The sequence below is a fragment of the Conger conger genome, chromosome 12 (assembly GCF_963514075.1).
Source record: "Conger conger chromosome 12, fConCon1.1, whole genome shotgun sequence".
NCBI classification, from domain to species: Eukaryota; Metazoa; Chordata; class Actinopteri; order Anguilliformes; family Congridae; genus Conger; species Conger conger.
The window spans coordinates 8,944,654-8,957,185 of NC_083771.1; the positions used below are offsets into that span (position 1 = coordinate 8,944,654).

A 12,532-nucleotide genomic window follows, 5' to 3' on the forward strand; every position below is an offset into this window, starting at 1 on the left:
TGGCATTTCCGTGCATTTATTAACAGTAAGCTCTTCGACGGTGCACATAAATACTCATCAGGGAAGACACTTGCTTTTTAAAGCAGAAGATCATTTCACGCCCAAATGTATTTTCTGTACAAGCAGACAAAAGAGGATTTATATATGATTTTTCCCTGAATGACCCAAGAACCCGTAAAAAGTCTGCTGCCAGCACCATACAATTTTACCATGCGATTTTACATTCTCTGCAGATCCCCCCACCCCCGAAACAAGTGCTTTATGTAACAAGAGATGGGATGAAATGAAGTGAGGGGAATCCCATGTGTAATGAATTCCTTCAAAAGGTTTTTTTGTTCTTCAACTGAGTAATCTCACCACAGGCAGATGAAGGGAGAAATTCAGCCCTGAACAGGTCTCTCATGCCTGGGGGAGCTGGACCTGCTGGACAACGGTGCCGATGTAACACCCCACCCTTTAACAGTAGAGCGTTTTGAAACTCTGAGGAGAAATCCTGATCCAAACAAGGGTTCATTCATTATCCATCAACATTCATTACCCACAATCATCCATTATCCATCAACATTCATTATCCACCGTCATCCATTATCCATCATTAACCAACATTCATTACCCGCCATCATCCATTATCAAGCCACATTAATTATCCATGATCATCCACAATCATCCATCATCACCATTATCATTGTCTGGAGTGGCACTGCTGTGACTCAGGCGTCGGGTGGCGGTGGCCTTTGGGGAGTCGGGGGCTTCAGCGGGGGTGGCGGCTCGATGCCCAGCTCTTCCCGCAGCGACTCCAGACTCTGGTCCCAGCGCCGCTCGTAGAAAACGTTCAGGACACAGCGTGCCCGGCTCCCACTCCTCAGTGCCCACGGGCCCAGGGACGTCACCAGCGGCTGCAGTCGCCTGGCACGGGAACAGCGAGAGCGTCACGACACTCCACACCAGGGACCGTAAACCTGTCCTGGGGCACCACAGGCTCTGCATGGTTTCACTGCTCCTCAGCACTCCATTGGCCAGTGAAACCAGCTGATTACAGAGTTAACACGCCTCGCTGGATGTCTAAATCGGCTGCCAGTTTTCAGATGAAATAACAACCAGCAGACCTCTGTAGCTCTCCAAACATTCAGTCAGGACAAAATGCAAAACTGTTTAAATTCAAATTCACACTGCTTTTTATACTAACTGCTAGCTGATGTCTTCTTGAACTAACATAATTAGCACTTTATTTGGTATTTACTATACTCATTTTTAGACTTATTGGTCTTCTGCTCCTGTAGCCGATCCACTTAGAGGTTTGACGCGTTGTGTGTTCAGAGATGCTCTTCTGCACACCACTGTTGTAATGCGTGGCTATTTGCGTTACTGTCACCTTCCTGTCAGCTACCAGTCTGGCCCTTCTTCTCTGACCTCTTACATTGACAATGTGTTTTTGCCGGTAGAACTGCTGCTCGCTGGATTTTTGTTTTTCCCCCCCGCATCATTCTCTGGAAACTCTAGACACTGTTGTGCATGGAAATCCCAGGAGAGCAGCAGTTTCCGAGATAATCAAACCACCCTGTCTGGCACCTACAATCATTCCATGGTCAAAGTCACTGAGATCACATTTCCTCCCATTCTGATGGTTGATTAACTAAGCCATATCTGCATGATTTTATGCACTGCTGCCACACGATTGCCTAAAATAAAGAGCAGCCAGTAAACCAGCAAATTAAGAAACTAAAACGCATAACACAGAAGTGCACACAAAACTAATCATCTAACGCAAGGTGGGTGCAAATTTTTATAAGAACTTTTTTTAATACATTTGAGGTGGCCGGGGGCGGCTGGGGAGGAGTGGAGGACTGGTGATGATGATGCTGTGGGTGGGACCAGCCCACCGGTAGTCTTGGACCATTTAAAAATAAATGGTCCAAGAGGTGGTTTAACCACTGGAGAGTTGCTTTCTTGATTTCCAATTGATGAGTATGGTTTTTTTTGACGATTGTTAGGGCTATGCGTACCGGTTCACTGTTTATTATGGTGAGATGGCAGGTCGCCAAGCAGGCATGTGGATGGGATAAGTGGTATTGAGTGAAAGAGCGCCTTAATCCAATGTATGACTAAGTTACCAAAGCTACATGTTTTAATTGTTTTGAAAAGAAATGGCCAATTTACCCTATGAAATGCTTTTTCTGCGTCAAGAGATAACATTATGGAATCAATTTTTGTTTGTTGTTGGTATCTTATGAAACTGAGTAGGCGGCTGGATGAGTTTCTGTTTCTTTAATGAATCTTGTTTGGTCTGGGTGGATAAGGTGAGGGATAACTGATTCCATTCGGTCAGCCAGTACCTTGCAAATTATCTTGATGTCGGCGTTGATAAGTGAGATGGGTCGATAGCTAGAGCAGAGCGTTGGGTTCTGGTAGAACAGAGATCAGTGCTGTATTCATGTGTGGAGGAATGGACGTTGAGTTTTTAATATCGTATACCATTCTAATAAATAGTGGTGAGATGGTGTCCTAGAAGTGTTGCAGAATTCTAAGGGGTAGCCATCCAGTCCTGGTGCTTTATTGTTCGGAAATTGTGATATGGCTTTTTTGTATTCTTTTGGGGTGAATGGTGCATCCAGCATAGTAGTTTGTTCGCCATTTAATTAGGGGAGCGTGACACTACTGAGGAATTTGTTAATCTTGTGGGATTTGTTACTTTTTCCAGGGGTTTATAATTGGTTGTAGAATGTTATAAATGCAGAGTATATTGCATGTGGGTCATGGATGGTGCTGACTGTTTGGAGTCTTTGATGGCTTTTTAAATGGTTCGCTAAGAATTTTCCTGATTTGTCCTTGAACTCAAAGTTATTGTAGTGGAGTCTCTGAAGTAAAAAGTGTGTCTTCTGATTGACAATGTTATCCAGTTGGAATTTTGTAAAGATGAGTCTGTTGTATCTGAGGCATAGATATGATTCCTTTTAGAGATTTCCTTTCCAGATTGTTTTCTTGTTCTACTCTTTTCTTTTTTCTGTATGAACTGTATGCTATTATTTGTCCTCTTAATACTACTTTAGTAAATCCTACGTAGATATTGCCACCTTGTAGCAACTGCTTATGCTTTAGGAAATCAGATATTCCTTTGGATGTTATCCCTTCAGCAAGAATCATGTGACCATGACATACACACACCTGCCAGAGAGGCGTAGAGGTCCCAGTACAGCTCCCAGAATGCACATGGGCAAGCCGGTCTGAGCAGCCTCAAACCACTTCACTGCAACCTCACCTATGAGAGAGAGAGAGCGAGCGAGCGTTAAATCTGCAGGATGAAGGATCCAGGGCAGGAAACGAACTTTTTAGTCCAATTTGAACCATTTCCTCAGACAACTTGATGTTTCTGAGAGAACAGGACCTCCAAGATATGGGTGGTAACCCGTCAAAGTGGCTGGTAGACAGAGTAGACAAACTCACAGCCACAGATACCAGCATTTGGCTGGTAGCTGCTGTTAATTTCCCACCCTGCCACTAACACATAGCGGTTTGAGCCAGTCCAGGGCTCTGTTCAAAACCACATACTAGCATAGTACTCATACTAATTTTCCAATAAAAAGCACTCACCGAGCATGTTGGTGGGCATGCCCAGCAGTGTGTGCAGGAGGTCGTGCACCTCACGATAGCGCTGCATGACGTACGCTAGCTCCTCGCTGTCCACAAACTTCACATCCGCCCGTGAGTCTGGTGTCACTCGCTGAGGGAGAGGGAGAGGGAGAGAGACAGAGACAGAGACAGACAGAGAGGGAGGGAGGGAGGGAGGGAGAGAGAGAGAGAGAGAGAGAGAGAGAGAGAGAGAGAGAGAGAGAGACGACAAGAACGCGCCATTCAGCCCAGCAATGCTTGCAGTTTCCAACCATTAAAGGGCACCAAAAAGCTAGAAAGTATCTTGCACCTTATCAAGGCTGACCTGTGTTCAAGAACGCAGACGTTTGTGCGTGGCAAACAAAAATAGTTTGCAACAGGGAAGACACCAAGAGAACAAAAGTAGACTATCATTTCGTGTTATAATGCACTTCAATCAATGTAGCTAATATTTATTATGACCTTTTTTTTTTTTAATCACATGTAAGCAGCTACAGTAATGAACTAACTAGCACTTCGACTAGTTGCTTTCATTCGTTTTTTTATGGTGTTGGTGGCAAACAAACTGGACCCCACTGTAAGTCATTCTCTTCGGTGCAGAAACCCTTTGTTATCAAATGACTAATTATGTTAAGAAAAAGCCATGCTGTAGCCTCTTGACCAATTTCTTACATTTCAACAGATTTGGAATCAGCTCAGCTAGCTTGAGTGTACCAAAGGAAATCCTACTCAGGACATTAAAAGTTTAATTATGAAACATTGCAGTCCTTACTTCCCACCGCCCAACCACCTGTCCTCTTGACCCCATCCCCTCTCCCCTCCTACAATCTATATCTGAGGACATTCTCCCTTTTCTCTCCTCTCTAATCAACACCTCCCTCTCTTCCGGCACCATGCCCTCTTCCCTGAAGAGGGCCAGAGTCACTCCCCTCCTCAAAAAACCTACTCTTGACCCCTCTGCCCTGAACAACTACCGGCCTGTCTCTCTTCTTCCCTTTCTCGCTAAAACCCTGGAACGGGCGGTCTGCTCCCAACTGTCCACTTATCTTCTGCACAACAATCTCCATGATCCCAACCAGTTTGGCTTCAAGAGTGGCCACTCCACTGAAACCGCCCTGCTCGCGGTCACTGAGGCACTCCACTCTGCTAAAGCAAAATCCCTCTCCTCTGTCCTCATCTTCCTCGACCTATCAGCCGCCTTCGATACAGTCAACCATGAGATTCTGCTCTCATCGCTGTCTGGGATGGGTGTCACAGGTTCTGCACTCGCTTGGTTTTCCTCCTACCTCTCTGGTCGCTCCTACCAGGTGACTTGGAGGGGCGCAGTCTCCGACCCTCAACCCCTACGAACTGGAGTCCCGCAGGGCTCGGTTCTTGGGCCTCTCCTCTTCTCGCTATACACCATGTCTCTTGGTTCTGTTATCTCTTCCCACGGCTTTTCTTATCACTCCTACGCTGATGACACCCAACTCTTAATTTCCTTCCCCCCCGACACCCAAATCACCACACGGATCTCTGCCTGCTTGGCTGATATCTCTGCGTGGATGACTTCCCATCACCTGAAGCTCAACCTTGCCAAAACTGAGCTTCTCTACATCCCTGCTAAGTCCTCTCCGTCAATCGACCTCTCATTGACTGTTGAGGACTTTGTAGTTTCCTCCTCCCGTACGGCAAAGAATCTTGGGGTGAGTCTTGATAACTGCCTCACCCTGGCTCCACAAGTATCCTCCACTGCCAGAACCTGCAGGTTCTTTCTGTATAATATACGCCGTATCCGTCATCTCCTGACTGAGAAAGCCACCCAGCTCCTAGTCCAGGCGCTCGTCATTTCCTGCCTGGATTACTGCAACTCCCTCCTAGCCGGTCTCCCAGCTTGTGCCATCAAGCCCCTCCAGCTGGTCCAGAATGCTGCAGCCCGCCTGATCACCAATCAGCCCAGGTCGGCTCATGTCACCCCGCTTCTCATTGGCCTCCACTGGCTTCCCATTGCCGCACGCATCCGTTTCAAGGCCCTAGTGTTGGCATTTCAGGCTGCTAAGGGGACTGCCCCACCTTACATACAATCCCTGATCACTCCCTACTCCCCAACTAGACCACTCTGGTCTGCCAGCTCTGGTCGCCTTACGGTTCCCTCTCTACGTGCACCTGGCGGTCGAGCTGCACGTTCACGCCTGTTTTCCATTCTCAGTGGTGGAATGACCTGCCTACCACTGTCAGAACAGCAGAATCCCTCCCCCTATTTCGACGCAGACTCAAAACCCACCTTTTCAAACTCTACCTTAGTCCTCCCTCCTGATTTCCCCTGCCCCTCCTTTCAGATATCCCTATCCTTGTCTAACCCCCCCAAAAAAAAATAAAAAAAATAAAATAATAATAAATTCTGATGACAACTATGTTTAGAACAGCATTTCCTGTGTATTTTGCTAGTTTCTGGATGTGATGCTCTGACTTATGGTAGAACCTATGCACTTGTAAGTCGCTTTGGATTAAAAGCGTCTGCCAAATGACTAAAATGTAAATGTAAAATGTAAGTCACACTCCTGGGTCATGGGCGTGTGTCACGCTTACATTGTCCTCCAGGAAACGGAGGTATTCCCTCCCGAGGGACCCATCTGGGAGGGTCCTCATGTGGGACAGGTCCAGAGTGGACAGACGGATGCGTGGACGCTCTCTGGGGGGGAGAGGCACATTGAATGATTTACCGTAACCCTAACCCTAACCCAACTACCATTATATGGGGCTTCCCATCGACTCTTCAATAACTAAATAATATAATTTCTAAATTTGTCAATGGAATAAGAACATTTCACTTGTCAAGCAAACGGTAACTTAAAACAAGCTAGTATTTTCTACTTGGGAGAAGAAAAAAAAGATCTTAAGTCGTACAAGATGAAGAGGGGAGAGTGGCTGTATTCTAGGGGAGCTAACACACAGTGAGGAGAGAGGCTTTACACAGTCAGACGCACCTGAGAATGCTGTCGCCTTCCGGATCGTTCTTCATCCGATCCCGCAGCTTCAGCAAGGTCAGGTGACCTGTAGTCTCCCCCAGCACCGCCACCATATCTGTAAGCACGTGAACAGGAACTCACATTATCAACCAATCATCCATTCAGGACGTCACACAGCTCATGATGTAATCAGTAGGTGTGCAATCTGTGTATACTAAGTACTATCGATAGATCTGCCTGTATCAGTATCATTCATTGGGTTCCTGGGAAGATTCCAAAGATCACTGACTTATATTTCAGAAAACACCTATGGTATTTTTATTTCTCAGAAGCAGAAAGGAAACTGATACTGATACAGATAGAGTTTCAGGGTAATTCCAACAATATGGTCAGTGCTGGGCGATGGGTGGTTTTGGGTGGGCGTCTCACCGTGCCTGTAGGGGTCATGCAGGGCCGCCAGCCCAGAGCCCACAGACAGCAGAGCCTTTTGGAGTGGGTTTGTGCTGATGTGCCCCCGGTACAGCCTGTCATAATTCACCCCTGACCCCAGGTCCGTGTGCTGATGCTGCCCAAGGCTCACTGCTGGAGAGAGCACAGGAGCTCTGCATCATCAATATCAGTAGCACAATCACCCCTCCAAAAACAACTTGAACTTTATTTCAAAATGAGCATTTCCCTCAGAACCATGAATCAAAAGAGTAGATTACATTACATTAGTTATTGCACAGAAGAATAGCATTTGTTTACATGCACGCGTGAACAGAAGTTCCAGAACGCTAATAATTCTCAAATGGAACACTTGATTGTCGTGGTGCCGTTTTCGGTGCCGTCTGAGTCCTACTCTTATCATTGATAGAACGGTAAGAAAAATGCGAGTTTAAAAGTCACTAAAACAGTGTGTATTATCACATCAAAATGCTAGATACGGACAATTTATGTCCACAATACGTTAATTTAAGGTTGAACAGAACTAATGTATAGGGGCGACATGGCTCAGGCAGTAAGAGCAGTCGTCTGGCAGTCAGAGGGTTGCCGGTTCGATCCCCCGCCCGGGCTGTGTTGAAGTGTCCTTGAGCAAGACACCTAACCCCCAAATGCTCCTGACGAGCTGGTTGGTGCCTTGCGTGGCAACTGATCGCCGTTGGTGTGTGAGTGTGTGTATGAATGGGTGAATGAGAAGCATCAATTGTACAGCGCTTTGGATAAAGGCGCTACATAAATAAAAAATAAAAATAAAAATAAAAAATAGATTTACTTCAACCATATTAAATCTGTGAGCATTAAATTAGAGCAATTAGAAAATAGCTGAAGCTTTTTGCTGAACACTGAAAACAGAGGTGTCCCCAACTCACCACCATGATTAGCCTTAGACTGTAATGGCACTTATGATTAGATTGTATAGATATTGTTACTTGTATAGGTATTGTTGTTTTTTATTGGCTGTTGTATTGTTGTATTCTAGCTGCCAACTGTGGTATGCTAGTTTGAAAGTTGATTGTACTCTTCAAGGGTTCTGATTTTCTGTATGTTTACACTAGGACTCGGAACTGTACTGTCCTCTCATGTCCTCTTTGCACTTGTTCTTGTGTTTGATTTGCACTTTGTTGTACGTTGCTCTGGATAAGAGCGTCTGCTAAATGCCATGTAATGTAATGTAATGTAATGTAATGTAATGTGTCCAGCAACAGAAAAGCTTGTTACTAATTTAAACAGCAAAATGCCAATAAAACGTGAAGGAATCTCTTCAAATTCTCCACTTAAAGTGGAAATTCACTGCTTCCTTACAGTAAGTTACGTTTGGAGGAAGTTACGCACGGCCGCATCCCAGGCTTCTTGTCAAGCTTCATTCATTAGCGTGTTTTGTTTAGTTGCCACACAATGGAGATACCAGGTTACACAGTAGTGGAGAGTGTAAACAGAAAAGGCACCTGGACAGAATCGAGCAAGACAACGCAGGCAAGTACTGTGTGGTGTTCTATGCGCGTGGTACGGCAATACTAGAAAAATAAATACAGATAGTTCGTAAATACGCTAGGTAACAATTATATTTACAACATGTAAACGTTAATGCAATTATATTCAACCTAGAAATAACACGAATCGGTGTGAGAAAGCACTTAATTGAACAGTTCATTTTAGCTAAGTTAGACTAACGTTAACCTGACATCTTTTAACCCTTTAATGTCCTCGCCAAGTAAAGAGCCATGGAAAACACATTATATGCTCTAACAAACGGTCAAGCAGAACATTAAAGGGTTTAAAACTGCCTAGCGTGTTGATGCTTGGTATATGTTAGCTTACCACTACTGCATTTAGCTCACTACATCTTGGCTAACTCGCTACTCCAAATTTCCGATGTACATTAATCGCTGGCTTCTAAGATAACCGAGGGGGCTCCACGCGACAGTCATGTCGCATCTACCTGGAAAAACTGCCCATAAAGGACCTCGAGTTGTGCGCCGTGCTGCGTTGAAAGCTCGGAGAGTTTTGATATTTAGCAACGACATCGCGAATCAACTGCGTCAAATCATCTTCTTCTGTTGTTCAATAGTTGTTCTTTAACCAGCATCCTATTGATGCATTACCGCCACCACGTGGACGGAGTGCCCATTTTCCCAGCACCACTGAGTTTTGTATTCTTCAATTCTGTAAGTGTCTACGTTTCACCATCGTCCCAGCATTCATTCATTCATGAAATTTAAAATAACCTTTAGCCTCGGCTCTACACATCGGTATTTGTAGGTCAATGGTCTGCAGCCTTCGGCTTTCGGTCTGAAACAGGTTACTTGCCGACAATTCTTTTTAACGTTTTTACCTTCGTCAGAATGATTATTATTTCTAACATTTTATTTCAGCAAATGTCACTTATACATTTCAATTAAGAATCATATGATGACAAATGTCATACCGGATAAATACATATTTTTTGCTTTTACATTATTCAAATTTGTATGTACGTTTCTACATACATTTGGGAGGACAACCGAAAAAAATATTTCCAGAAATCAACATGAATATTGTGACTAAAATATCAGTTCAACCTTAAATTAACGTATTGTGGACATAAATTGTCCGTATCTGGCATTTTAATGTGATATACACACTGTTTTAGTGACTTTTAAACTCGCATTTTCTTAGCGTTCTATCAATGATAAGAGTAGGACTCAGACGGCAGCGAAAACGGCACCACGACAATCAAGTGTTCCATTTGAGAATTATTAGCGTTCTGGAACTTCTGTTCGCGTGCAAATGCTATTCTTCTGTGCAATTACTAATGTAATGTCTACAACAGGCTTTCCTTTCCTTCGCTAAGTGGCTATCAAGCATTATTAAATGAAGAGCTAAGATCCTCCGGGGTTAGTTTAATGACTTCCGGTTTGCATTGGCAACAAAAAACAAAATAAACAACTAAGAACAAGGAGGACTGTGTGCATTTTCATATATGGAAAAACAACATGGAACTGAAAACTGATATTATAAATGCTAAAAAATGAAACTAATAACAATTCAAAATGTATTGTTCAGTTCACGTGCACACACAGCGGTCTACATTCTAAAGCTCTAAAGCTCCACTTTGCCCCCCTCGTTATGGGCGTGGGAGGCAAAACCCCAGCTTGATAAAGACGGTCCAAAAGAAAACGACTACTAAAAGAACATTTCGGTGAGTGAATATTTCCTTGCGTCTAGTTTCCTGTTACCAACAACATACTGCTATTTATATTTCACAATAGTGCAACTTTTTGAAATAGGTGGCAGTTGTTTACTTCGGGATCTGAGCCAATCACCGCGAGGTCTGGGTTCATGTAGATATTTTGTTTCATTTAAATTGGGATTTATAGTTAGGTTTAAAGAAATGTGCGATTAAAAGCACATAGAAAATACATGACTATTGCAGCCTGATCACTTCTTGAACACTTCTCGAACAATGCAACTTAACCCGACATCTCGTGAGACGTGGCAGCGTTTCTTAGTTTAATGAAATAATTTACTGGACTCAAGTAGCCTGTATAGTTAAAACATTTATTTGATAAGATTATTCCACAGCCACTGGTGTGTGTGTGTTAACAACAGAATGTTGTTAATATCCATACCTAATGCTTGTCAGTAGCATGGATTTCAAGTGTTAGAAATACTATACGTTTTGCAATTTATTACATTTTCAGTGAAATGTGTCATTTTAAACTATTTAAACTAAATTGAAGTTCCCTAAATTTCTAAAGAATATGCATAATATATCACCGACTGTAATTGATATAATACTGCCTAAAATCTATAGCATCAGTAACATGGCAACTATACTTTAAAGGTACAATAGGTAAGATTTTTGTGTTAAAACATTGTTACAAGACCATATTCCTTCCTATCATTGAAAAGTATCATTTGTTTGTGCTGTTTCTAATTAAGTGTAGTTGTCATTATAGTGTTGTTCTGCTGTTTGTTTGTTAGTGCAAGTGGTGTTTATTTAGATTACAGTGAAACTGGGTTGTGTGTTTGTTTCTCTCAGGTGAGCTAGGCTATTGAGTTAGGCTATTGTTTTCACTGGCTGGCAGGCCACAGCTTTTGTTGTAGAAGGAGCCAATAGTTTGCACCCTGCTTAGGGTATAATTACTGGCACAGCTGAACTCACTTTGTGTACAAAGTTGAGGGTGTCTATCTACGGGTGTCTGGGAGCCTGATGAGTGTTTCGGCTGCCTGCCCTCACTTCACTGTGTAGTAGTCCTCCTGTCCACCCTTGTTCCCCCTCCATGTGTTTCCTTCCCATTCCTCTCTCCTCTGCCCAGGTCCCAGTCAGGTAGGAGGTTTGCTTCCTGCCAACATGGCCAGAATATCTCAAACCTGATCTTCCCCCCCAGATCCGCTGGTGTTAATCTCTGTGTGGCTGGTGGCCTCTGGAACTGCCAGTCCGCCGTCCAGAAAGCAGACTTCATATAAGCCTATGCCTCCCACCTCAACCTTGACTTTCTTGCCTTAACTGAAACGTGGCTCTCACCAAAGAACACGGCCACCTCGGCTGCCCTTTCCTCTGCCTTCTCTTTTTCGTACACACCTATAACCTCTGGCAGAGGAGGTGGCACAGGTCTTCTAATCTCATCCTCATGGAGATCTAGTGTCTTCTCCTCGTCCTTCTCCTTCTCTTTTGAATTTCATGCGGCTTCTGTTACTTTCCCTTGCAATCTCTTTATTATTGTTGTTTATCGCCCCCGGGTCCTCTAGGGAGCTTCTTGGATGAGATGGACATCCTCCTTAGCTCCTCACCAGTCAATGACACTCCCCTGATCCTCCTGGGTGACTTCAATCTCAACTTAGAGTCCACCCAGTCTACCTTTCTCTCCCTCCTTTCTTCTTTTGACCTTACCCTCACACTTTCCCCTCCCACCCACAAAGCAGGCAACCTTCTTGACCTCATCTTCACAAGGAGCTGCACAATAACAAACCTCTGTAACACCACTCCATATATCTGACCACTCCTTCATCTCTTTTTCTCTTCCACTCTCCTCTAACACCCATCCATCTCTCCCACCATCCACTGTCACCTGTTGGCGGAACCTACACCACCTGTCTACCTCCACCCTCTCATCTACAATCCTCTCCTCCCTACCATCCGTGGAGTCTTTCTCTCAACTGTCTCCCGACGATGCTGCTACAACCCTCATGTCCTCCCTCTCATCTTCCTTTGACTCTCTGTGTCCTCACCACCAAATTAGCTTGGGCCTCCCCCCCCAGTCCTTGGCTTTCTGATGCTCTACGAGCTGTCCGAACCAAACTGTGGGCAGCGGAGAGAAAATGGAAAAGGTCCTGCCTCCCAGTGATATAGCTTCCTTCCATGCCCTCCTATCATCTTTCCATTCCTCTGTCTCTCTAGCTAAATCTTCCTTCTTTCACTCGAAAATTAACGCGGCCGCCTCTAATCCCCGCAAACTGTTTTCAACCTTCTCCTCTCTTCTGGCCCCCTCTCCCCCCCACCTCCCTCATCACTC

The 12,532-nt window shown here is 44.4% G+C and overlaps 2 protein-coding genes across 6 annotated transcripts in view; one reads left to right on the forward strand and one right to left on the reverse strand.

Moving 5' to 3' along the window:
* Window positions 1–9,105, reverse strand: coq4 (coenzyme Q4 homolog (S. cerevisiae)). Of its 2 annotated transcripts, none has more exons than XM_061262890.1 (7): window positions 8,977–9,105; window positions 6,984–7,136; window positions 6,573–6,669; window positions 6,175–6,277; window positions 3,589–3,718; window positions 3,163–3,256; window positions 1–906 (listed from the first exon to the last, which is right to left on the reverse strand). In XM_061262890.1, the coding sequence occupies exons 1-7, from the start codon at window positions 9,059–9,061 to the stop codon at window positions 711–713; spliced, it is 858 nt and encodes a 285-aa protein (XP_061118874.1). In that variant the 5' UTR covers window positions 9,062–9,105; the 3' UTR covers window positions 1–710. The 2 variants fall into 2 exon arrangements, with proteins under 2 accessions (XP_061118874.1, XP_061118875.1); XM_061262891.1 differs by having other exon boundaries at window positions 6,984–7,133; window positions 8,977–9,091.
* The window catches only part of traf2b (Tnf receptor-associated factor 2b), a 26,585-nt gene continuing 22,424 nt past the window's right edge, over window positions 8,372–12,532 (forward strand). For 2 of the 4 annotated variants that reach the window (XM_061262888.1, XM_061262887.1), the window contains exon 1: window positions 9,975–10,215. Coding sequence is in view for 2 of the 4 variants with exons in the window: in XM_061262885.1 (XP_061118869.1) it covers window positions 8,433–8,510 (78 nt within the window). In the remaining 2 variants the exon portion in view is untranslated. Of the gene's footprint in view, window positions 8,511–9,974; window positions 10,216–12,532 lie in introns of those variants that run through there. The other 2 variants (XM_061262885.1, XM_061262884.1) reach the window with 2 other exon arrangements.

Excerpts from the sequence above, each read along its gene's own strand:
- coq4 (XM_061262890.1), bottom strand. The coding sequence starts at position 9,061 with ATGTCGTTGCTAAATATCAAAACTCTCCGAGCTTTCAACGCAGCACGG. Across the intron at positions 3,719-6,174 it reads TCCGTTTCCTGGAGGACAAT|CGAGTGACACCAGACTCACG; the intron begins GTAAGCGTGACA and ends CCTCTCCCTCAG. Across the intron at positions 907-3,162 it reads CCTCTACGCCTCTCTGGCAG|GCGACTGCAGCCGCTGGTGA; the intron begins GTGTGTGTATGT and ends TTCCCGTGCCAG.